The 26,615-nt window shown below is 32.3% G+C and overlaps 3 protein-coding genes across 4 annotated transcripts; all 3 read left to right on the forward strand.

Moving 5' to 3' along the window:
• Positions 1-401: 401 nt before the first annotated feature.
• On the forward strand, positions 402-3,623 carry LOC133310173 (protein NRT1/ PTR FAMILY 8.3-like). The gene is made up of 5 exons (XM_061511072.1): positions 402-449; positions 574-682; positions 766-983; positions 1,620-2,176; positions 2,771-3,623. The coding sequence occupies exons 1-5, from the start codon at positions 402-404 to the stop codon at positions 3,621-3,623; spliced, it is 1,785 nt and encodes a 594-aa protein (XP_061367056.1).
• A 2,597-nt stretch (positions 3,624-6,220) lies between these two features.
• LOC133310194 (histone-lysine N-methyltransferase ASHR2-like) lies at positions 6,221-11,655 on the forward strand. Of its 2 annotated transcripts, none has more exons than XM_061511095.1 (4): positions 6,221-6,341; positions 6,428-6,521; positions 8,912-10,443; positions 11,385-11,655. In XM_061511095.1, the coding sequence occupies exon 3, from the start codon at positions 9,170-9,172 to the stop codon at positions 10,421-10,423; it is 1,254 nt and encodes a 417-aa protein (XP_061367079.1). In that variant the 5' UTR covers positions 6,221-6,341; positions 6,428-6,521; positions 8,912-9,169; the 3' UTR covers positions 10,424-10,443; positions 11,385-11,655. The 2 variants fall into 2 exon arrangements, with proteins under 2 accessions (XP_061367079.1, XP_061367077.1); XM_061511093.1 differs by having other exon boundaries at positions 11,397-11,655.
• Positions 11,656-13,877: 2,222 nt separating this feature from the next.
• Positions 13,878-15,441, forward strand: LOC133310199 (uncharacterized). The gene is made up of 5 exons (XM_061511102.1): positions 13,878-14,035; positions 14,146-14,312; positions 14,408-14,495; positions 14,778-14,942; positions 15,082-15,441. Exons 1-5 carry the CDS (start codon positions 13,930-13,932, stop codon positions 15,363-15,365), a joined length of 810 nt encoding a protein of 269 aa, XP_061367086.1. The 5' UTR covers positions 13,878-13,929; the 3' UTR covers positions 15,366-15,441.
• The last annotated feature ends 11,174 nt before the right edge of the window (positions 15,442-26,615 follow it).

Genomic DNA, 26,615 nt, shown 5'->3' on the forward strand with positions numbered 1-26,615 from the left:
TAGCTAACAACTTTACAAATCTGAACAATCTAAACAAATTAATCCTATCTAATTACAACAATATTTCAAAAACTAATTCCTATCTTCAACAATGCCTTTAGCTACTAAACAAAAATTTAGAATCAGTATCCATCAATATTTTAGCATACATGTTAGCTCTAGGAATTGGCAATCATTTTTTTAATCAGTTTAGGTCGTTATCTTAAATGCTGTTAATCACGCCAAAATTGTTTTCAGAATGGTGGGTTTCAACTTCTAATCTCATAGGAATTTTATGGTTATAAAAATAGAATGCTGATAATGATGGACACTCGTGAGAGATTAAATTTTTTTCCCCACATCAACCTTTATATTTGCCATCTCTCAAATCTCTTGGCATGTTGAGACAGTAGAGCACAAGAATGGAACATTTGGAGGAACCAAGATCAGTGGAAGATGGTCTTAGTCAGGTTCCTCCTTAGCATATCTAATCATGTCATTTGTTGTATGTCATATGAACAAAAATAAAAGAAATGATGTGCTACTTTGACATATTTTTAATTTTTTTATACTATTATTATTTATATTTTGCAGTGTAACTGTGAAGACTCTGTTCACACTGGAGATGGGTCGGTGAACATCAAGGGAAAGCTTTCTGTCAAGAAGAAAACTGGGACATGGAAAGCATGCCCCTTTATTCTAGGTGATAAACTTTTCTAAGTGTTGGTCTAGTGGAATGTATCCAATAGTATATTTTGAATTTGACATAATCTATATTTGATTCAGGTACTTTCTTTTGTGAACGTTTGGCATATTATGGGATTTCCAGTAATCTTGTCATTCATCTCAACACAAAACTCCATGAAGGACTTGTTCCTGCTGCAAAAAACGTTAACACTTTTCAAGGAACAAGCTATCTGACCCCTCTCATTGGATCCTTCTTTGCTGATGCTTACTGGGGAAGATATTGGACAATTGCTGTGTTCTATGGAATTTATCTCATTGTAAGCTCAATTGAAACTATGATTTTCTCAATTCTCTAGTTGAAGTCCACATGTATTCTGTAGTATACAGTTTTACTTTACTCACAATGTTTTAGTTCAAGTCCAATATCCTCCTTCTCTTCCAATTATTTTGAATTAAAAGGGTTGAGAGAAGCCGCTGATCCTTCCTTGTAAAATTTCACTCAAAGTCCTCCTGCACAAGATCCTGAATTTGTTCTTCAGTGGAAGGTCTTCTACATTGGATTATGTCTTTATTATCCAAAATTATAGAACCACTCCTTGTGAAACCTTGAGTTATAATTTTGCAAATAGACCTTTTCCTAGATTCGAGTGAGTGACCTATTGGTCACCGAGAAACAATTTTACCATTGCTCTAGGCTGGCATTTTTTGCGATCTAAAACTATGCATAATAAACTTTGTTTCATGTCTCCTAGTTTGTATAGATGATTTGATAATGGTTTATTCACATGCAATGGATCAAGTTAAGGTTGAATTTCACATATTTTGTTTGGGAGCCGATGTTTTGAGTTCCATAACTTGCAGTTTTATATCATTAGTTATCTGCACTAATTGTTTATTTGTCACTGCCTTTTAATATTGTTATTGTATATTTAGATGATAGTTTATTTGTATAGGGAATCTGCATATTGACTATTTCAGCATCCATTCCTGCATTGGAGCCAATGGAATGTGTGAAAGCTGTCTGCCCATCAGCAACTTCAACTCAAAGAGCTGTATTCTTCCTTGGACTCTATTTGATTGCACTAGGGACTGGTGGGATCAAGCCATGTATTTGGCCAATTGGGGCAGATCAGTTTGATGATACTGATCATAAGGAAAGAGCAAGTAAAGGATCCTTCTTTAATTGGAATTACTTCACCAGTAACATTGGTGCACTTATAGCAACCACTGTATTGGTATGGACTGAAGAAAATGTTGGATGGGGCCTAGGATATGGCATTGCTTCCGCATTCATTGGTATTGGAATCATTGTTTTCTTTCTGGGTACACCTATCTATAGACTTCAAAGGCCAGTGGGAAGTCCTCTTACAAGAATTTGCCAAGTGGTTGCTTCTGCTTTACGTAAGTGGAAATTGGAAGTTCCCCAGGACAGTTATCTGCTCTATGAAAAAACAGTGAACAATTCTTCCAATGAAGCAAGTGTTAAACTAGAGCATAGCGATGGATTGAGGTATCTCATAGCTTCAAACAAGCGTTAATATTAAATTATACTGTCCTTGTGTTCCTCTGCTCAATACTTAAGATAGTATTAATTTGCTTAGTATGCATCCCAAAATATATGTCAATAGAGAAACTTTTCTTCCATTAGAGGAACAATATATGGTAGTCCTAGTTGTGGAACATTTTAACACAAACAAGATAGAGTAATTTTTCTGATTTGGCAACATAATAGCTTTGAGGATTCTCATTAATCTAATTCCATTCATTATACTGGCATAATAATTATGCTCGTAGGCAATGTTGTTAAAATCGAGATCTTAAGTAAAATCAGAAGGGAATTAAAAAATCATAAAACGTAAAATCGTAATGTAAAAAAATCGTAAAAAATTGTAAAAACGTAAAAGCGTTTGGAATATTACTAAAATCATTTTGATGAAAAAAAATCGTAAAATCGTAAAATCGTAGTGATAAATCGAGATTTTAACAACAATGCTCGTAGGTGTTCTAGATTCTGTACTTTGCAGGAAAAAAATGACAATTTAATTCTCTACAGTTGTACAATTTTTTCCTTTTAGAAACTGTGTTAGGCTTTACTTTTGTCCAGGTTCCTTGATAAAGCTGCAGTGATATCAGATGCAGAAAAAGAGAGTGATGAAGTAACTAGTCCATGGAGGCTTTGCACAGTAACACAGGTGGAAGAGTTAAAGATTTTGATCCGCATGTTTCCAATATGGGCAACAGGAATCATCTTCTGTGCTGTTTATGCTCAAATGTCTACATTGTTTGTTGATCAAGGGAAGATGATGAACAGAACTATTGGTTCTTTCACCATTCCTGCAGCCTCTCTTCGAACTTTTGATCTCATTGGTGTGATTATTTGGGTTGTTATTTATGATAGAGGGATTGTTCCAATTGCAAGGAAATTCACTGGCAAAGAGAGGGGCTTCTCACAATTACAAAGGATGGGAATTGGCCTATTTATCTCAATTATTTGCATGGTAGCAGCTGCTATATTAGAGAGCAAGAGATTGAAAATGGCAAGAGAGCTTGGATTAGTTGATAAAAAGGTTCCTGTACCACTAAGTGTATTATGGCAGATACCTCAATATTTCTTGATTGGTGCTGCAGAGGTATTCACATTTGTTGGACAACATGAGTTTTTCTATGATCAAGCACCAAATTCCATGCGTAGTTTCTGCAGTGCTTTGGCACTTCTAACAAATTCATTGGGGAATTACCTGAGCACTTTGATTCTCACTATTGTTGATAGCCTCACAACCAAGGATGGTAATTCTGGATGGATAAAAGATAATTTGAACAAGAGCCATGTTGACTACTACTTCTGGCTTCTAGCTGTACTCAGTTTCTTGAATATGTTGGTGTACATTGTTTGTGCTACAAGGTACAAACAAAAGAAGGCTCATTATAGGATTTTTCCTCAAGGGCATGGTTCGTGACTGCAAGCATATTTCTCAAATGATTTTTTTTGTTCTTTTTGCACCATAATGTTTTTAGAAAGATTACCAAACCTTTCTGCCTGTTTGATTTTTTTATTTTTGGGTTTTTAAAAATTATTTTACTGTTATGAAGCATGCATATTTTATATGTGGTGGTCATCTTGATTGGATCTTATGGATGTTATTTGTGAGGGTTTATGGTTATGATCTTTGGTGTGCTTAATAAAAATGTAATCATTATACATAATGATGATGTATTATATTATAATTGTAATTCATTTAGCTGTTAATGTTCTAAGTTTTATGTAAGGACTGCTTTCCTACGATGAATAAAAAGAAAAATTGGTGACATTTTATATTTTTCTAGGAGTTCATATTTCATTTATCTTGATCTTCTTTATCTCTCGATATATATGAGGAACTTTTGGCCTTGTTGGTCAAAATAAAAAATAAATAAATAAATTCCTAATCTATGACATCGTAACTTAATTACTAATTTAATGAAACTGAAATAAATTATGAGCTTAGTGTGACACAAAGCATGAGAGCATTTTTAGTATTTCAGTGAGTACTATCGTCATTCAAAATGATATATTTATGGGAAATATAATAATCATGTTTCAGGAATGGCACTGTTCATTTCTGCAACAAGAATCTGCTTTCATATCTTAAGAATACGGCGTCGTATCCTGATTTTGGTCTGACTTTTTTTTTTAAGCGTGGAACCCACACTTGATTTATGTGTACAGTAAAGTGCTCTAGTCATGTCACGTGACAAAAAGCGAACCCGAGAATTATTCTCCTTCCTATGCTCGAGACTAACATTTCCCTACGTATATTCTATCACTAACAATCATTATTTTTTTCCTCTCTCCTCAACATTACTTGACAACATATCAACGCTATTTCTTGTTTCTATTGGAATTAAATTCATTAAATTAAATAATAATTAACGTTATAAATAATTTTTCTTTATCTGACATAATTTTGGAATCCTTATAAATTAAAAAATATCAAATTTATTGTCAATAATAATAATTTGATAATTAATGTTTTTATTTTGTTGGGTGAGTAATACAATAAATACTCCATTATTAATTTAATGGTAAAATTATTAGTAAAACATTATACTTGTTATGCTATGATTCTGATTTATTTATTTTTATCAATAAGGCAATATCCATTGTCATTGTTTTTATTTTCAGTAGGGGTGTAAATGGGGTGGGCTGGGTTTTGGCCTTCCTGATCTAAGCTTATGTAAAAAAATATTCAGCCTATTTGGCCTACTAAAGGCTTTATTTATAGGCCAAACCTGACCTATTTTTACAAATTAGAGAGCCTGCTATGGCTTACAGGCCTTGTAGGCCTTCCTCGTGATATATTTTTTTAAAATATTTTTAACAATTTTTAAAATATTCGCTTGACATTATAAGTCATTAACGTGTTCATAAATTGCTGCATTTTTTTTACACGAGATATAAATTTCACTAGTGAGCATTAAAATTTTTACAATAGTAAAAAAAATAACTAAAAACATATACTAAGCAAAGTTCCATTCATGCATGCACTAGTACTTCTCATAAGAATAAAAAATGACAAACAAGAAAGAGTCAACATAATACCTCAGCTCTATAATGTATATCAGAGAGGAATAGAGTCAAAGAAACGGGGAAAATAAAAAAAATACAATTACTAGGTCAACCAAAGCTGAAATAAAGTCTACAAGAGAATATCATTGAAATATCTTTAAATCACCATCAAGACAAGGGTCGGTACTAATTGCCACCTAAAATAAATATATTGTTTTTTAAAAAAAAAATTAAATAGGCCAGCCTACAAGGCTCTAGGTCAGGCTTGACAAAATTGGCCTACAACCTATTTGTTAAAAAAACTTTCTTATAAGCATAAGTCTATTCTACTTTTCAACGTAGGTCGGGCTAGGCCAAGCTCAACATAGGCTGGGCTGTAGGCTAGGTCAGGCCAGCCTGACCCATTTACACTCCTAATTTTCAGTAGTTCCTAAGTGTAAGAAAAGAGAAGTTTATGTTTAATTAGACGAAATTCTCGGTCACTTAAAATTCTAAAACTTTATTAAATATTGAATTATTTGGGATGAATACGGGAAATACAATGGAAAAGAAAAATTAATTATCAAATTGTACAATATATTTGCCATTCTTGAATTTACCTAAAATATCATTTATTGTGTTAATTATTATTTAATTTAATAAATTAAATATCAATTTAAAATAATAATAATATTTGTGTTATTTAAATCCTAATTATTATTATAATAATATTATCTACTTGCAATCGTTGTCCCTAACATCTTTAACTTTATTCGGATTGGTAGTTAAAACATTGTGGATGTTGTTCGAGTGTTATTTGTTTTTTTTTTCAGAATTTTGAATTATAACCTAAGAGAGTAAGAGGCTACTGACCCATGTACGATGTCCAACAAGGCTTTTAGCGAACAAGAGATTAGGCTTGTGGTCATTGTCATCGGCCTATTTTCACTTGGACTTAATGAGACATTTGGAGGCCCAAATGGCCCGACCCACTCTACAACAAAAACCCTCGCCGAATGATGGCGGCAACGTCAACTTGTTCCGCAGCAACATCTCTCTCTCTCTCTCTCTCTCTCTCTCTCTCTCTCTCTCTCAGTGTTTAATTAATGGCTAATTAACAAAACTGCGTTCCAACTGCTTGTTGAATTGGGTGAGTGGAAAAATGATAATATCAATAATAATAATAATAATAGTAATTGTTTGTTTGTTTGGCTCATGTTTTGATTTTATGTGCAGTTTCTTTTGTCACAGACTTGAACCACTGTATGTTGGTTGTTTAACTGTGCTGGCCAGGGTATTCAAGAGCAAGAAAGCTTGAAGATTTTGACGGGTAAGATTGAATTGCAGACTCCTCATTCATTCTAGCACGTTGCCCGTATCACACATTCACATTCACCTTCACCTTCACTTTCCTTTTACAAACATTACCATGGGTAGGAAGAATGGCATAAAAGATATTCAATTTATGAGAACAAAAAATAAAAATAAAAAATCCTTGGAGGTATATCTAGTTTTCTAACTGAAAATTTTTTGACAACCTTTTTTCCTATTTGGAGTTGGCAAATGTTTGCACAAATTGAAAAACCTGTTTCTGCTTGAATCCCAATTTCATTGTATTAAAACTTTACTGTACTAGGGTTGTATTCCAACAGAGTTGGTTCGGATCAAACAATTGAGGAACCAAGAGATCAAGTTTATCTTCTTGGGGAAGATGTGGTGGCTTGGCTTGTAATGTGGGAGATCAGTAATAGATTGGTCAGTTTTAATGCTGATCTGAGATTGTTATCCTACTTATCCTACTTTCCACCTGACATTATTGCTAGGCATTGAGGTCACTAGAAAAGAAGAGTTGGCAAAATAGATACCCTAGAATAAATGATAGAATAATTACCTGTTTGGCAGTAGCAGCCACCAGCCCTGCTTAACTCGCATGGCTAGATTATAAGCAGATAATCCTTAAGCCCCATCCCTCTATCCTCTTTGTCCACCCATAAATGTTTCTATGATAAGTGATAACCAATGAACTTTAAAAAAATAATAAAAAAATTGATTTAAAATATTACAGACCTATGAATGTCATCACAGACAGTGGCAGGTAATTTGAAACTGGCTAGAGTGTAAAGGAATAGCAGTTGGGTCAGATTTGGGAGGCACCACTTTTCCTAAGCGTTCGTAGTAGGTTTTCATCCCAACTTGCTATTCACCCCTCCAACTTTGCTTTACAGTCAGAAAGGTAGACCTCTGATTTTTTTACAATAGATGGGAAACGAAGGTATTTTTCCCGTTCCCCAATGTTACAAATATAAATTTTGGCATCTATAGAAGCCTTCATCTTTGGGGGTGTTTTTTTACTGAAAAACAAAGCTGAATTATACAACTTGATCTTCTGCCCACTCATAGCTTCATAAGTTTCGACTAGGCTTAGCAGGTGAACACATTCCTTCTCCGCAGCATTACAGAAAATAATAGAACCATCTGCATTATTTTGCAAATAGAAGATGTGATATCATAGATACCTGCGTTTTACTCTTACATCATATAATTTTCACTATGACCCCATTTACTGAAAAATTAGGGAAACTCAAGAGTATAAGATGAATAGAAAAGGTGAGAGTGGAGCACCTTGTCATATCTTTCCTGCTGCCTTGAAATAACCAAAATGTATACCCTAACGATATAAAAGAGTAATAACAGTGGAAACCAGAATTTCCATTTTTGTGAGAAACCAAGTTTCCTCATGACCTCAAAAGAAATGAACATTCTATCATGTCATACACCTTGCTCATGTCCAATTTAACTGCCATTTGCCCCTCCTTTTATTTTTTAAATAATGCATGTGTTCTTGAGCTACAAGAATATTATCACTTATGAGCCTACATCTTTTGAAAGCACTTTGATTAGGACTTATTATTTAGGCATGATTGTCTGTATCTGATGAACTAGAGCTGTTGATATAATTTAATAAATCACTGAACAAAAGTTGTTTGGTCTGAATTGCATCTTATGTTCGGTTTTCTGGTTGAGACTTTTGGCATCAGAGAAATCACCGCATGGTTAAGCTTAGGTAACGAGAATCCTGTAGCAAAGTTCTTTCTTATTACTAGATAATATCCTCGCTTATGAAGTCCCAATATAATCTAAAGAATCCAGCTGTAAAATTATCATCTCCTGTAGCTGAATTGAGAATAACATCCAAATTTTCCTTTTTGGCTTCTTCTCTATAAATGCTTCTACCAAACTTGGCATTCATTTCATCTGGGTCACTTTGTGATAGAGATGAAGTACTAGAAGTATAGAATTCTTATGATGTTAAGTTAGTCTTAAAAAAAACTATACTGAACCTTAGACCAATTGGAACTTATCCACTTACAAGGGTATCAGTAGAAAAAGAAATCTCTCGTGTAATTGGATAAATTAAAATGTTTAGTTGATTTTATTGTCATGACCAAATGCAGTTCGTTTGTGATTATGGAAGCCTAGCCTTCAAACATTACTTCTTTAATAATAAGCTATTCAGCTTTGGGCACTTTAATGTGGTCTACTGACTCAAATTGGGTGTTATGACTTATTTGCACTATAGACCCTTTCTTGGATCTTTATTGAAAAGAAAAGACAAACCAAGAAAAGTACTTATCTATATGCTATTGCAAATTTACCATAATGCTTTCATAAGAGTGATTACTCACTCTATAATCCTCATCACCTTTTTTTTTTGTTCAGCTTGCAGCTATTTTGACTTCTTTGAATTACTCGGAGAATAGGTAAAAGGAGTGCTTGTTGTACAGTGTGTACAAAACCTGAAAGGCTAATCTCTTCAGGCTGCCTTTTAATCTCAGTAATGTCCAGCGAGAAAATATTATAGAGACAAAACACTTCTTAGTGTCAGAGATTCTGTTGAAATTCGAAGAAAGTGTAACCTTCCCAAGGTTACCTATATAACTTTGGGAATCAGTAATTGGAAAATACTTAAAAAATTTAATGGGTGCTCCAAGTTCCCTTTTGAAGGTGGAGGAAATACAAGGAAGAGGGAGGGGAATGGTTGCATCGCAGCCTCTTAAAGCTGGCCAAATTGTCCTCAGAGACTCTCCCATCCTGCTGTATTCTGCATTGCCCTTTATCACACGGTCTTTGTCATCGTCCTCCTCTGCCTCAGCCTGCTGCTTCTGTGACCACTGCTTCAGAACCTTGCCACCATCTTTACAGGGAGATTCTTTATCATCTGCTGTTTTATGCCCTTCTTGTTGCCACCATCGCTTTTGCAGTTCCAGTTGTCTATCAAAGGCAATGAACTCCTCCCATTCTTCTTGGGTTTGTCAAGCATTAACTCGTCTCCAATCCAACTCTCTACTGCTTGAACAGCCCTACGAGCGCCAAATCCAAGCTCGTTTTCTCATTGCTGCCTACAATCTTGCTTATATTTCCCCCTCAGCATTCCAAATTATGCTTTCTCTTCAGGGTTCTCCTGATGATGCCACCATTGCTGCAGCTCAGTTCCTACACCCCCTTATTTCATCCCTCTGCTCATTTGCTCTCATTAGCCCCCAGAATGGAGTTTCTTTGGAACTTACTTCTGCACTTCTGGCCAAGGATAAGTTCAATGCCTTTGGCATAATGCAGCCCTTCTCTGTAGATGATGACCAGAGGTCTGTCAGAGCTTATGGTATTTACCCCTACGCGTCCTTTTTTAACCATGATTGCCTTCCCAATGCCTGCAGATTTGATTATGTTGACACTAATCAACCTGATGACAGCCATAATACTGACATTATTATTAGGATGATTCATGATGTTCCCCAAGGCAGGGAGATCTGTTTGAGTTATTTCCCTGTGAATGAAAACTATTCTAGTAGACAAAAGAGATTGATAGAAGACTATGGTTTCACCTGTAATTGTGATCGATGTAATGTCGAATCAAATTGGTCAGATAATGACAGTGTCGAAGATAATGCTGAGGAAGAAGAAGAGGAGGTTATGGATGAGGACCAAAATGAAATTATGGCAGCATCAGACACTGACTATAATACTCATGGAGATAATAATGATTTCCCGCATGCTTATTTCTTTTTAAAATACATGTGTGATAGAACAAATTGCTGGGGAACTTTAGCTCCTCTACCCCCACAGGGTGATACTCCATCTAATGTCATGGAATGTAATGTCTGTGGCAAATTGAAGAGAGACGATGATTTTGATGTTGATAAAGGGCAAGATGGAGCTCCCATGGAGGACTGAGCAGCTAGGATGCCACTTTTGTAAGTATCCTGCATTCCTCTAAATGTTTAGATTACTTTTATCCAATTTGTTCTTTTGGCAACATCTTTCGGTTGCTTACACGATTCTATATTTGCATTTGCTCATGGATTTCATTGCCCTACAATTTCCAAATATATATTAGTTTGCCTGTAAACTTTTTGCGTTATGTTGTCAAGTGAGTAGTTGTTTGGTTTTCTTGTAGAAAACATCGGTCGAACTGTTACAACTGTAGAACTTATTTTTGGAGACTGAACCTGTTTTTTATGTTCTAAAGCCTTCTGATGTGTGATTTTGTTAGTAGATAAAAAATATCTTCAATAGTTACATAAGATATGAATTGGTTACCAAGTTAGAAAAAAATGGCTAGTCTTTTTGTCCATATGGATACTCTGAAATTTAATTTTGTGTTATTATAATTTCTTTCTGGTTTGAACATGTCTTGATGATGTTATTGAATTACTGCCAAACTATTAGTCTTGAGTCTCTGCTCAAGTTATGTCTTAAGTGACAGATAATTCACAATGTTTAATAACCGTAACAAGGGAATGAATGAAGACTAGGAAGAGCTTTTGATCTATAAGATGATCTAGAATTGGAGTACATAAAAAAAGAAAAGAGAAAAAAGGGAGTAACCCTTATGTTAAGTAGTTGGCTTAGTGAGTATAAAATAGTCAATTCAAATGGGAAGTTTTCGGGTTTTTCTTTTTTAAATAAGTTTTCCCCACTTATCAACCCCTTTTTTGTAATCATTTTCTTGGAATTTTAAAATATGCTTGTTACTTTGTAGAAACTATCTATTTGTTCTTTATTGTTATTGGTTTCCTCACATTCTTTGAATTTAATTAGTGTTCACTTACTTGTTTACGTCAATTATACATGGAAGGTTCACCACTTTGTCTAATTTGATTATGACGTAATTTACAACATTAATTCATTGTAGGTATTGTTGCAGGTGGATGGAGGCAATCAGGGAAAGGAATTCTTCCTAGATTTTGCGCAAATTACAGTGAGTTCAAGCCGACACCAATGTTTAGAACTCAGGAATCAAATGGGGCTCTTTTGTGTTGTTTTTAACAGTGTAATAGTGTATCCTGTGCTGTGGAGTGTGGATTGTTGCTTTATTTAAAATTCAGCTTTAAAATTGCAGGCAAAACCTGTTAGCATCTCTCTCTCTCTCTCTCTCTCTCTAAATATATTTTTTGAATAATAAAAGTCTCTTGCAAATGCACAATGCTTGGCAGTATTTATTTATTTATATTATTTTAAATTAAAAATTAATTTATTTGTCAAAAACAGATCAAGTAATTAAAGAAAAATTAATTAAAAAATGTCGATAAGTGATATGTTATCACATCTATAAGAAACACGTGCAAGTCTTAGGTAAAGTTTAAGGAGTTTATATACATTTCTTCTTTTGCAAATTTTTCGAGGTTTTTACTGTACAAGATTGTAGCAAGATATCTAAATATTAAAGGAAAACCTTTCTTCCCCATCGAGTAAACCTCAACAAAAAGTTCAATCAACACCGTTTGGAGATTTAAAAACAATTTGGGGCTATTCGATTGAAGCAGGATGAAACCCAAAGTAGCTCTCGTGTGGTTCCCCTTTAATTGGTGAAAGAAACCCAACTTTCACAAATTTTGCACAAGAGCCTTGAGGGAAATCAATATTAGTTATACCTGCCACAAGGAAAAACCATCAACTTCTACCAACTTAAAACCTGAATTTTAATGCCCCATTGATTGATGGCTTTATAAAATCTCCAAAAATAGTCATTCTGTATTAATACAAAGTAACTCATGAGATTAAAAATAGCGATAGCCGATACTTCATTTGGTACCATCTTTTTTAATTATTTAATTTTGGGATCAATAGCTAGGTCCTTAGATTTGCACTTTGACCTATCAATATCATTCCTCTCTCCATATTAGTCATAAACTTTCTTTGTTAAAGAAAAATTAAATTGAGATTTAATTATACATATGCCAATTATTAAAGGAGTTTTGCTAAAAAGAAAATGTTTAAAAAATGAGATGATGATGATTACTAATTCGTCAAAGTCCTAGCTAGCATTCGGTGTATACTTTTTAGGGCTTTATAAGCGTAGTTTGTGTCTCTTTTTGGTATGCATGATAAGAAATTAACATTTTTAAAGAAAATGGGAAGATTCGTTTATAAAAGAAATTATTCCTTTATTATTATTTTTCCTATGAATAGTAAGAAATTAAAAATTCCCATGCTATGATTAAAATTCGATTCAATGCTCTGAGTTCAATTAGCTAAATCTCCCATTCCCATGAATGCCTGAACTGAAGTACTAAATTTTTCGACATCATGATTGTTTGCCTGTTTCATCTAATACGCAAGTTGATATAGTGCTCAGAAATTTGTTGCAGGGAATGTATATGGAAATTGCACTTTAATTTTGAAACTTCAATGAATTCAAATTTCCTCCATCTTTCATTATTTGACTCATATGAACATCATGCTTCTAATTATGTACCTGTCTTGCACTTCTAATCCTCAAGTTCATAAGCTAAGTAGGTGTTTAGATATGACGTTCTTGCTTGAACTCCAATTTCATTTTATACATCAAATATACGAATTCAAATATATTAAAAACTAATCATATCAGAAAAGTTGTTAAATAAAAAGCCTAATTTAAAACTTAATCAATTTTGACTCGTGAAGGAACCACACAAACTTGGCCACTTTTGACTGCCGTTAGATTGAGTGAGTGCATCAATCAATATCCACACAAACTACAATGCCAATGAGAAACAAAATTCCACACAATTGAACCATTCAAACCCTAGGATCAAAAAAGGTGGTCCCTAACACCAAACCCATGATTTATTTCATCTTCTTCTACTCATCTTTTAAAAACATGGACCCCTCAACAGCATGCCATCTGGTGGGACCCCTTTATTATATATGACACCTGTCAAAGATTATTTTCCTTTGTGGTGGAAGATATTACTGATATGACACCCACATTGGGTGAGAGAATGTGCAAGAAGAAAAAAAAAAAAAATTTAATGGACCCCATTAGAGAAACGGTTGGTAACCATACCATACCATAACATACAAGGGTTAAGGACGAAAAACCACAAAAGGAAAAGCTGAAATTTGAATTATGTTTCTTTGGGGACATGTCTTTTCCTCAGTACCCTTGCTTTTACATCTAAGAGCACAAGCACAATATGATAACCATTGCAATTATTTAGTCCCCCACATATATAACAAAGGAAATGAATTTCAAAAAAACAAAAGTGAACACATTTTCAGAATCCCAAGAAACAAAACATCCACTTTTTTTCTTCTTGGCCTTGGTTGTTGACTGACTCATACTACTGTTTCTTAAACTCATCCAAGTCTCCATGCTTTTATGTTCCCTTCCACAACTTGTACATAAATAGACCCCTTCCCCATCATTTTTTGTAGGCACCAAGGCACACTGTAGTATACACACCCTTTAACACAAGATGAGTGAGCTTCATTCCCTAGCTTTACCTAGTTGCCTCTATGGTTCTTCCCTAGGTTGGGATTATCACAACCTTGGAGTACTCAACGCGGACAAAATGTCTTTAAGTACATTATACTTTTCTTTCTCTTTATATTTCTATCTATAATAATGCTCCTTCGATATTGAAAATAATGCTTATATAGTGTTTCAATGATTGTTGATATTCTATTTGCAGTTCCAGCTATGGATGGAAGTGAACCATCATTCTCACATCAACAATCTGATTTCTCAACTGGGTATCTTGAGGATGCTTTGATTGAATTCGGTGAGCGTTCCAAACGTAGACGCTTGCTGCCATATACTGATGAACAAAGCTTAAGTTTCATTGATGATTTTGAGAAGGTAGAACTTTATATACTATCTGAATATAGTTTCACTTTATCAGTTTTGAAATCCTTCTTGTTCTCTTGTAATGAGACTTAATATTATATCTTCAGAGTTTATGGAATTTCAACCCCACATGGCACCAACCAGAAGAGAACTTCTACTGCATGAACCAGATAGAAAGGATTTGTGGATTTTCAGGTAATTTTTTTCTGCACTTTAGTCTATAAAACTGTGTTTTATGTATGTTATTATGTAACTGCTTGTTACATGCATTCATTTAAATGATGATCAATTTGGTTCAAAATGCTTTAATTGCAATCAAAACAAAAAAGAGTATACTTGTTACCTTTGTAATTAATTTATTGAGAAAAAGGATCCCAAAGAAAAAGTAAAGAAAAGAAAATGAAGGGGAATTATATTGATAATTAATGTTGATTGTGCTGCTACCTTTTCTTTTTCTCTTTTTCATTTATATTTTAGATGAGCATATAAGCACATTCAAGAGTAGAATCAGCGAGGAACCAAACATTCTTCAATCAGAAACTAAAACACAAGAAGAGACAATATCAACCTCTGAATCTCCAAATTCATCCTCATCTTCATACAAAGAACCAGTGACTTCAAAAACCAGAGTTTTCCCAGATGGTATATATATACAACCCTCTATTTCTCTCTGTACCATTCCTGTATTTTCTTTATATATATATATTTAATAAACAATGATCATAATATGTTAACTAACATATATATGCGGGTTCATGTGTGGTGTTATAATAATGAGCAGGAAGTGATGATGAGAAAAGAAAGAAGAAGGTAATAACAAGAGTGGTATATCCATTTGCATTGGTGAAACCAGGAGGGAGAGAAGGTGATGTGACATTGAATGACATAAACGAGAGGATTTTAATGGCACCAACAAGGCCAGTGAAGCATCCAGTTGGGGACTTTGCATGTCGGCCATGCGTGTCCGCAGAAGGTCCTGGACTTTCAGGGAAAGCAGTGGTGGCCCTTACTAGAATTCACACACAAGGAAGAGGCACAATCACTATTATCAGAACCAAAGGTTAAGCAGTACTATTGCATGTGAGTTATGTGTTATATGGCTAGCTTTTGCTTGAAGCAGCTTTTTGGGGCCTGATCATTTTGCTTCGTTTTCAGTCCTTCCAATTGTAAAGATGGAAAGTGATATGTAATGTATGTATGTTTATACACGAAATAAAATAGTTGAATCTTATGTTAAAAGCTGTTCTTCTCTGATATATATTGAGGAGACCCAACATGAACAATTATTTGAACTGAACTGATTTGAGTTGTCTGGGGTAACATAAAAAAATTGGGAAAGAAATAAAAAGAATATATATATATATATATATATGATAAAATCATTTCTGCAGTTGTTTTGCGTACAGAGCAACGACAGGTGTATGGTTATGATTCTTCACATTTAATGCTTTCATCTTTGTATAGTTAAGATTCTCCGCATTTAATGCTTTCAAATATATATATGGCAAGTATTTGATTGCTGCACGTACAGCAGCTGCTTCAGAAATATAAATTCCTATATATATATATATATATATATATATATATATATATATATATGAAAAATTGGGTGTCCATTTACTAAATATAATGTTTTGTTCGCGGACACCACATCATAACTATGTACTCCAGGAAATACATAGTTATAATATTAAAATTGTTCATTTTTCACTTTTTACGTCACTAGATAAGTTTATAAATAGACAAAAAAAAGTACAACTTTAATATTATAACTATATATTTCTTTAAATACATAGTTATAATGCGATGACTGGACAAAACTTTATATCTAATAACTGGACACTCAATTTTCCCATATATATCCGATATAAGACTAAGAAGTTTTACTCTCAATTTCAGGCGACATAGATTTTCGTTCATCTGATGGTTGTAATTATGGGTGTAAATAGACCAGGTCTGATTAGAATACTTTAGATCTGCCTTAGTCTATTAGCCTTGTGTAGGCCCAAAATATAAGTTTGCTCTGGCCTATATTTAAAAATCAAAAACATTGTCCTAGGCCTGTTAGCTTGTTTAAGCCTATTAGCTAGGTATTCAATAATTAAGAGAATATTACTTTATTATTTAAAATTATAAAATAATAATTTTATTTATTCTATTTAAAATAAATAATATAGTATAGGTCATCCTGTAGTTTTACATGCCTAACATGTAAAAGAAAGTCTATGGCCTACTTTCTAAATAGCTTTTTTTAGAATATTTAGTTATATGTAATAGGTCGAGTTTGGCCTGATCTATTCTAGGTCGTAGGCCCCCGTTAGGCCATCTGTCCTATTTACACACCTAGTTGTAATTTATTTAAAATTAATAGTTAATTAATATATATATATAACTTAATAAACTATATACGTCCAATAAATGGATAGAAATTAATGACTAAGATACGGAGTGATCCTCCCCTGAGTACTCCCCAGTATATATATATATATATATATATATATATGGGGTAAAATTATTTCTGCAACCGCTTTACATACAGCAACAACAGGTGTATGGTTATGATTCTCCACATTTAATGCTTTCATCCTTTGTATGGTTATGATTCTCCGCATTTAATGCTTTCAAGTATAATATGGCAAGTATTTGATTGCTGCATGTACAACAGCTGCAGAAATGTAAACCCATATATATATATATATATATATATATATATGTATATATATATATATACACACAAATATATATATAGGAAAAAATATTTATCCGGCAACTTGAGATAAGTTTATCTTCGGCCACCCCAAAAATACGTCGTTTTGTTTATTTATTTCCTTATATTAATTGATTCACCTTTGAATGGTTATGATTCTTTTTTTCTCTCTCTTTCTTTATCACCATTGATCTATCTTTGTACGGTTACGATTTAGTAGCCGGAAATAAAATTATCTCAAGCAGCTTGAGAAACGATAAGTCCATATATATATATAATTGTGTGTGTGTGTTTCTACAAATTACACTATGTACTCCTAGAAGTACATAGTGTAACCTAGTATACTTCCGGGAGTACATAGTGTAGTTTGTAAGAGTTTGTAAACAAAAAGTTTGTAAATATAACCCTCATATATATATATATATATATATATATATATATATATGGGATTTGATTTTCTCATGTTGCATGAAAATTCAATTTTCATGTTGTGACTCAACTAGTGGTGGGCCCCATATTTATTAAAAAAAGAAAAAAGAAAGAAAAATTTTGCACGCAAATCGAAGGGTCACTAACATGAGAGTTGAATTCTCATGCAACATGAGAAAAAGTTTCCCCTATATATATATATATATATATATATATATATATATATATATATATATATGGTAAAATCATTTTTACAGTCGCTTTATGTACAACAATGACAGTGTATGATTATGATTTCCCACATTTAATGATTTCACGTATATATATGGCAAATATTTGACTGCTACACGTACAGCAGTTGCAAAATGTAAACCCATATATATGTGTGTGTGAGGGGGTTTAATATTTCTACTTTTGTTGCAAAAAGTTTCTTATCGTCATTCATGTAAAAGTGAGTGGATCACGCTAATCTTTTCTCTTTCATCTCTTTTAATACGGGACCCACTCATTTTTCTGAGTGTTTTATAAAAAAAAATTTACTGCAAAAGCACAAACATTTTTTTCCATATATATATATATAGGCAGGATCAACTTATACCGGTGTATAGGAATTATTAATCTTAATTGTTAATTCTCATATGTCTAACAATTATAATTTATTGAGAATTTATAATTAATTAATAAATATAATCCAATAAACTACAAGCATTATATGCACAAAAATCAACGGTTAAGATTTGATGTAAGATTTATTATTCTTACACTGGTATAAGTTGATCATATCTCATATATATATATATATATATATATATATATATATATATATATATATATATATATATATATATATATAGTCAGGATCATTTTACCCCAGTGTAAGTTACACTCTTAATCTTGGCTGTTGATCCCACTTATATCTAACGGTTCTGATTTATTAGATATTTGAGCTGCTAGATGAAAGTAGATCAATGGACAAGATTTGGTGTAAGATTTCTTAGTCTTACACCAGTGTAAGAATATCATGCCCCATATATATAATATATATATATGTTACACTGATTTAAGTTGATCTATCTCATATGTGTGTGTGTGAGGGATCTTTTGACTCTAGAGTAAGACATATATATAAGTATGTATGTCTTACTCCTCATCTCAACTGTTAATTTTCGTCTATATAACGGTTATCTATATCAATTAATTAATTATTAATTTCAAATAAATAATAACCGTTAACCGTCAGATGGGCGGAAATCAACGATTGTCATTTGTAGTGTAATTAATAATTAATTATTAGTATGATTTCCTAAACTATAACCGTTTGATGGGCGAAAACCAACGGTTAAGATGGAGAGTAAGACTTATAAGTCTTACACTGTAGTCAAAATATCCATCTCCTGTACATGGGTTCGCTTTTTCTATAGTCAATGTAGATAACTTATCTACATTGAGCCCAAAACAACATCATTTTGAAGCGGAAATCAAGGTATTTTTGTAATTATAATTTATTTCAGGGTTATAATAGTCTTCTTTATTTTAACTTTTTAATTTTTCAATCTAAAACGTCGTCGTTTTGGAAGCGAATGTAGATAACTTATTTATATTCACTGCAGAAACATTAAAGCCATATATATATATATGACATAAATTGTTTTCAATCTAAGCAATTCATAACGATTAGAAATTATGCGTTCACAAATGTCAGTGAGAAGAAGAATTCAGTACAAAAATTAGGATTTCCGAAATTTAAGAAATTCAATACAGATCAACATCACAGTGATCACACTATAAAAAAAGGCTGTAATCAAATATGTAAGGAACCAGAATAAAGGATTGCTTTATTATAGAAGCAAGTATTCTTCCTCTTTTATCTTTTTCGCTTTCTCTTTATTGATAAGATAATACTACTTTTACAATACAGACAGACAGAAGAGATAAGACAGTCCTATACTTAATTACCAACTCCAAAGGTTTCAAATTGACTTTTGTTAATATAAAGACAAACTTACAGCTACCCCAAGACTTTGGCCTTTTTCATTATAAGAATTTATGCTAAAACTTAATTTAACTACATCACATCCCACCTTCATACTAAGTTGCTTCAAATATATGCACATTCAGTCTCTCTGCAGTTAGATTGTCTGGGTAATTATATGCAATACCATGTAGAAGTAATTTTTCTTCTTTTAGCTAAGTAACATATACGAGTATGATCAATTGTTTGTTAGTTGAAAGATATTGATAGTTTGGGGTGTTTCTAGCCCCTCTATATTACCACACAAAAAAAAAAAGATATTGATAGGCTTAATTATATTCTCACAATATATGCAGACACACTAAAGGACAACAATATATGACAAATAGGGAGAAAAGTATTGAGTGAATCTCATGAACTAATACCTCAATCATTCGTCCTACTCTAAATATTATAATGTAGTTTCTTTAACACTAAAAGCGCCTAATCTTGTCATGCGCATTGTGATATATTGTAGCTTTAGCATGTTCTTCGCAGGTCAAACCTCGATTAATTTTAAACATTGCAGATTATAAACAGTATCTAATATGGGGTCCATATATGAAAGAGTAATTGAATCATCAGCACTAATTTCTGAACCAAATTTCAGTCACATATTTGCATGCTGTGTAGATCCACTACCCTAATTTGATATTCTATTCTTTTAGCAGTGTTTGTGCTGCAATTAAAATTCAATTCATTGGCACATTACTTAGTGTGACCCGACTGAAATTATTATTTTTATTTTTATATTTTTGGTAAGCACCGAGTGTTGGTATATTCAAGTATAATGAAATCTCACATTAGTTAATAATAGGTTGTAAAATTTATATAAGTGAGAGGATTCATGGATCCAATATATCTTAAGGTTTTATGTTAAGACATAGTGTCACAGTCAAACCCACTTGATATATGGTTGATCTAACTTAACCCATTCGTAATGATCTTTAGTCATGGGTTCTCCTCACTCCTCATCCCGCCTGACACCGAAGTTGAAATTTTGTTGGTAGAGTTAGTTTTGAAAGATTGATATAAAATTAATAAATGTTTAAAAAATTTATTTATATTTAGGAATGATATCTTACAAGTGAGTTTGGAAGATTTAATTTTGTTTGGGTGCGCGCAGAATTACTTTAAAAGTGTAAATATGAGTATGTTTTAAAAAATTTATAGATCTCTACATGATTCTAGATATGTTATATTTCTAACATGTCTCATTTTCCAAGAGTTTCTTGGCATTGAAGAGTCTCTAACATGACTCCTCATACAAAGAATCATTTGGAATTGAAGTGTGGATAATTAATGCACAAAGGTTTATCATATAAAAGCCCTTTGAAATTAAAATATGTACAATGCACCGACCCAATTCCTTTGTACTGAAATTTTTATTGAAAGAATGGGGCAACAAGGAACAAACTCTAGGCCGTTTTATTATAATTTTTTTTTTTTTACCATATCATGAATCAACTATCTCAAAAGCTGTTGGATAAAAATACATTAATAATTTATATAATTAGCATGCAAACAAGTAATTAGTGGTATTGATCGCATGACCCAAGCTATAGACCAACCTCATTTGTGGGGAACAGTGTCACAGCTGTACGGCAAAAGTCTAAACATCTAATCTGACCTATATATGTGTATGGTGGGAGCCATTGATGAATCAATAAGTGGGAGATGCCTATTATTTATATATGTATGGTTTTGTCTCCTACGGCAACCATATGTTGTCATTATTTGGATGAACAAGTCGCCTTTGTCTTTTTTTAAAATATTTTCATGGACCTATCATGATTTCTGGACCGTTTGTCTTCCATCGCTATATTGTGAGTTTTATTTCTTTCTTTATAATTATTTCACACTTAAAAATGTTATCATTTTTGGAAAATTTAGATGAAATCTCTATCCAACTTGACCACTAAGTAAATAACAGCAGGTAAGCATAGAAATTTCTCGGTGGTTGTTGGAAAACTTATCATTATGCACTAGTAAAGCTCCATAATGACTAGAAAATAAGAAACAAAAATATATTAAAAAATGATTTCTTTGCTTGGATAGTTGGATTATCACACATGGCAACACTATGATAGCTAGACTTGGGCCTTTTTTAAAGGTAATCTATAATCTATTTTATATACTTTTAGAATTTATACAAATTAACGTAAATTTATTTTTGGAAATTTTTTTATTTTAAATAATAATATATGGAAAGAGAAAAAAAATGCAATATACATTTCTACATCTTGAAAAACATTATTGAAATCCCAAGTTATCTTTACGTTGAAATGCAAAGACTTTCCTGAACCTACCGTCAATTTCATTGGCTGATAAAAAGTGAGGATTCGTTCTTTTGGCAAGTGCTATTGATGGTGTTGGCTTTTCTAGGCCTTGGAATTAAAAAGGAAAACTATTTATCCGTTTAATTTAAGAAAAATATGTTTCTTATATTGTATGAAATAATTTGACTAGTGTAATATATAAAAAAGTGAATATGACCCGGAAAAGAGATAAAGAAAAAAAATGAATTTTACCAACTTTTTTATGTGTTCAACATGAAAAATCCATTCTTCTTTTTTTGGTAAACAAAAAAAAAAAAACCATTCCCTTTAATTTAATTAAGAGATTATCATGTTTACATACTACAGATTTTATTAATTTTTTTTATACGAAAACTGATCTCATTTTTACATTCAAAGCATATGTGTGGTCATTATTATAAAAAAAAGATTGTATAATTTTATTTTTTAAAAAAAGTTATTTGTTTTAATAGTGTCAAGCCCATGATGGGATAAAAAAGATGAAAAAAACTAAGAGTGATTTGTAGAATTAGCTCTTCCTCGTGTACTTTGACAAATTACTGACATGATCTCAAGTCTCAACTTATTACTAAAGTGACTTATGTCAAAAGTTGCCACCGTAGTTTAAACAAAATTTCATACAGAATATAACTGGTATTCTTGAACTTAACGTTCACTTAATTAATTGATTACATTTCTAAATCCGATATCAATATATTAATAATGACAAATTAAAAATAACATTAATTTTCAAATATTGCACCTTTTACATTTCTTCCCTCTTTCCAACGTTTAAAAATGATTATCTTTCGAGATGATAATCATCAAGAAAAATTCCAACCCCATGGCACAGTTGGTAAGCGGACTGTGCTCAATAAGGGATCTTGTGAGTTGTGACTAAATAGTCAAGGAGAAGAATTTCGGTGGTCCTAGACCACTATTGACTTAGTGGTCCAGACCAATTAAAATCAGATAATTATTGAAAAAAAAGGAGAAATAAAAAAATAAAAAAAAAATTGAGCAAAGGTCATCCCTGAATAGAATGACCACATAGGGTGTGGAGCACCAAAATTTTTTCCAAAGTCAGGAATTTGAATCCTATGAGAAGAACTTTGAAACCATTGAAAAAACTATTACGCTCTACTTCACGAAGGGAATTATTTCTCTCATAAGAAGTCTAGTCCAAATAGGACTAATGGCGCAAGTCACGGTCCTCTCTACAAATGCGTGACCATAATTAAAGAGAGCCAGTATGAGTGAAAATGGGTTCCACTCTAATGAAAATGGTTCATGATTGTCTACTCAAGAATAGATTGTACGGTCGAGGAACATATTGTTTAAGTTCAAATATTACCATCCTATTTTTTAATATGCTGTTTCCGATTTGCTTACTACATATGCAGTTGATTCACTTATATCTGTAACGTACATGAGTTAGATTTCACCCGTATGAAACATAATTAACTTTAGCGATCCATGTAAACAACTTTGGGATACATCACCCCAAAAGCTAGCTCTAAGGATGGGAGTGTCCAAAGTCTTATAAAGGCCACATTAGTTGCCCACACAATCAATGTAGGACTATATATCTCAACACGCTCCCTCACGCAAGAGTCCTTTGGGCTAGAAGCGTGGAATTGCACAGGCCCAATTTTTGGTTTACTTTTTATTTTAATTCCACTTGAAATTGGGGGGCCATGAGGATTGATCTTGTGACCTTGTAGTTACTCAAGCTCTGATACCATATAAAGAACCTTGGGATACACCACCCCAAAAGCTAGCTCTAAGGGTGGGAGTGTCCAAGGCCTTATGAAGGCCACATTAATTGCCCACACAATTAATGTGGGACTATATATCTCAACAATCCAAAAACTAAATAAAACTTTATTTTAAAGTAGCAAGTTGAGAGTAAGTAAAAAGGAAATGGCATCGATTTGATCCTTACATGTCATATTTGTGAGGAGTTTAAATATGTTAGAGAAGTATATAAATTATTGATGGGCCAACGCATTATCCATCTTTCGTGTCCATTGGGCTCTTGTGTGAGGGGGCGCGTTAACTAGAGAAGTATATAAATCATTGCTGGACCTTCACTTAATGACTTAAGTTGTTGATTTAATTGGTTTTTTATAAATATCTCCATACCTGACTCGTCCCACATTCCGGATTATTCTCATAGCTGGATCAAAAGAGTTAAAGCTTGTAGAGATATCAGGAGAAGCTAACTTGCTTCAAAAAGATAATTAAGATTGTGGGTTAACTAAAAAAAAGTTTATTTTTAAGTCGAGATATTATATATATAATTATCCCCGACTAATATTAATCTTGAGTTTTTTTACGTCGAGATATTATAAAACAATTATTTAGAAAATATCGCTTAGCTAGGTATCTTCATTTGATGATTTGATATTAGGATTTGATCTTATATTACCCTATGAATCCTCCCACTATATGTTGCACCTCTTAGCTTATTACCTGCACTGATCTTTCTGTTTGCTTTTCTTTTCTTCTTCTTTATTGGGAGGGTTATCTCACACATGACAAGGAAGAATAATCTATCCATAATCTTCCTCTTCTAAAGTGTGAATTATATTTGTGTTAAGCAGGAAAATAGGAGAGATTTTATAACTGGTACTTAAATTTTCAATATTTTTTCCCTCACGTGTAAAACCCCATATTAGCTTACTTACTCCTTCTCAACGGAACCTCTGGCTTAAGTACTTAACATGTCTTTAATTAGCCAAACATTTTGGCAAAACTCAAATTAAACCATCAGCTCTAATACTATCACTCTTATATGTCAGAGAAAAGTTCAAAATTGGAAAGACGAAATCACTCACACTTAATTCCCAATCATTTAAGCTGCATGACAACTAATAGTTGGATGAAGTGTTAGAATAACCTAACATTCTTAAAATAGTATGTTATACATGCGATACTCAATAGAATCTACGGGAAAATATATTATTTTGAAGGATCAGTTTCTAACTCTGCTTTATTAAGATCTCTTAAAATTTGATACTTTCCGTCCTATATCAAATACAAAGCGCGACGCTTTAACTAGGGTAGGCTTGTTGATTAATAGAATAAGAATTGTTGATTCGACCTTTCTTTGTTGCACATCACATAGTTTTATTTTTCACAACGCTTTATTTAGGGTAGGCTTCTGAATAAAAAGCAATAATATTTTGTTTATAGGCTTCTAACCTTTTTAAAACAAAAATATATAGTTGCATAGGGTTGCTTTAGGTTATTTTTGCCCATTACCTTAGGAGGGCTGAGTCTTTTCTAGTTTTGATTATCGGTTTAATTCGGGTTTGAGGTAAGAAAAAAATTAAATCGTTTAAACTCATTTGGATTAGTTTGATTAGATTTTTGATAAAAACTTCATCTAACTTGAACTAAACTGATTCAACTAAGATTGGGTTGGTTTGTTTTAGGCTATGTTGCACCGACATCGACACGGGATACGACACGACACGATATTCCGTCACGTTAATTCTAAAAAATATTAAATTTCTCCACGTTACGTTTTGATATTATATAATATTTTTAATTTATGTAGTGTATATTATATTTAATATTCAATAAATTAACAAAAAAATAAAGCTAAACTTATAATACCCATTAATATTTTGTAAAGAAACATAAGATATCCCAAATTTTTATATTAAACTCAATAAAATAGTAATCGTAATCCAACGAATCTAATAATTGGAACTCAAAATGCAACGCAACGTAATCTTTGAACCTTTTTTGAGTCTTTGCAACGAGTATTGGAGTGTCAAGAAGTGTCGGAGTGTCGGTGAGTGTCAGACACGACACGTAAGGAATTTTAAAGTGTCGATGCTTCATAGGTTTTAGGCCGTTGGGTTAACATAAAACCACAAATTGATATATTCTTTTAATTAAGTTTTTATTTTTACCCATTATCTTCTTTTTTCTATAAAATTTTGAATTCTTATTCAATGTAATATAAAATATTAATTTTTTGCTCTTCCATAATTCAAGACGGTGATTAAATTAATTGCTGATGTTAATATTACATTTTATTAATATTTAACTATTTCTATATAGTTATACTTGGATATTCTTCATTAATCTCTTTACCTAAATTAGGATGACAAGGTTGAATATATAGTAATTGGGTTTGGTGAATCTATTTATAGTAAATATAATTCAAAACTCTTTGAAGTTTGGATATTTTTGTGACTCATTTGTTAAACAATTCTGTCAAAATAATATTACTTGATATCAGATATTGAGATGCGCGCGATCGAAAATCCTATCACAAAATAGTTACCCAACATGCATAATCAAAATTGTTGAATACTTAATAGTTATTGACCGGACCAAAAAAAAAGTTATTAACCTTACACTACGTTTAAGTTATTTCAAAAAATCATCATATAATATCAATTTAACATATATTATTAATTATTATATATCTGATAGGAATATTATAAAAAATGAAAAAAGAATTAATATTTTTATTCCCAAAACAATCATGTCCAATTATAAATAATTGGGTCCTAATTCATAGAACTGGGTCTCTGATATTAAATATAAGAAAAAATAGATTACAGAAAATTAGAACACTAAAGAATTTTGCTTTACTCGTTAAAGACATGATATTTTTGGTATCTCAAAATATTGTCTTGCTTGCTTCGATGTTTATGCATGCAAGTTTTGAAGGACTACGATTTTTCTCTATAATTCACACTACTACATTTTGACAAGTATCAATGGGGAAAATTATAGAATAATTTTTTTACAACTTACTGTGAATACGTAGAGGACCTAACAAAACTTATTAACCTTAATCCCCTTCTCATCATGAGTTTATAATTTAGGTATACATTGTTACCCAC

This window comes from Gastrolobium bilobum, unplaced genomic scaffold (assembly GCF_033153095.1).
Source record: "Gastrolobium bilobum isolate Gb01-03AN ecotype WA unplaced genomic scaffold, APGP_CSIRO_Gbil_v1 utg8584, whole genome shotgun sequence".
Taxonomy (NCBI): Eukaryota; Viridiplantae; Streptophyta; class Magnoliopsida; order Fabales; family Fabaceae; genus Gastrolobium; species Gastrolobium bilobum.

What these genes read in the sequence shown, in the direction of transcription:
- LOC133310173 (XM_061511072.1), top strand. Translation starts at nt 402, where the DNA reads ATGGAACATTTGGAGGAACCAAGATCAGTGGAAGATGGTCTTAGTCAG. An exon ending in TGGAAGATGGTCTTAGTCAG is followed by an intron (nt 450 to 573) that starts GTTCCTCCTTAG and finishes TATATTTTGCAG; the next exon opens with TGTAACTGTGAAGACTCTGT. An exon ending in GAGCATAGCGATGGATTGAG is followed by an intron (nt 2,177 to 2,770) that starts GTATCTCATAGC and finishes ACTTTTGTCCAG; the next exon opens with GTTCCTTGATAAAGCTGCAG.
- LOC133310199 (XM_061511102.1), top strand. Translation starts at nt 13,930, where the DNA reads ATGAGTGAGCTTCATTCCCTAGCTTTACCTAGTTGCCTCTATGGTTCT. An exon ending in CGCGGACAAAATGTCTTTAA is followed by an intron (nt 14,036 to 14,145) that starts GTACATTATACT and finishes TTCTATTTGCAG; the next exon opens with TTCCAGCTATGGATGGAAGT. An exon ending in AAGGATTTGTGGATTTTCAG is followed by an intron (nt 14,496 to 14,777) that starts GTAATTTTTTTC and finishes TTTATATTTTAG; the next exon opens with ATGAGCATATAAGCACATTC.
- LOC133310194 (XM_061511095.1), top strand. Translation starts at nt 9,170, where the DNA reads ATGGGTGCTCCAAGTTCCCTTTTGAAGGTGGAGGAAATACAAGGAAGA.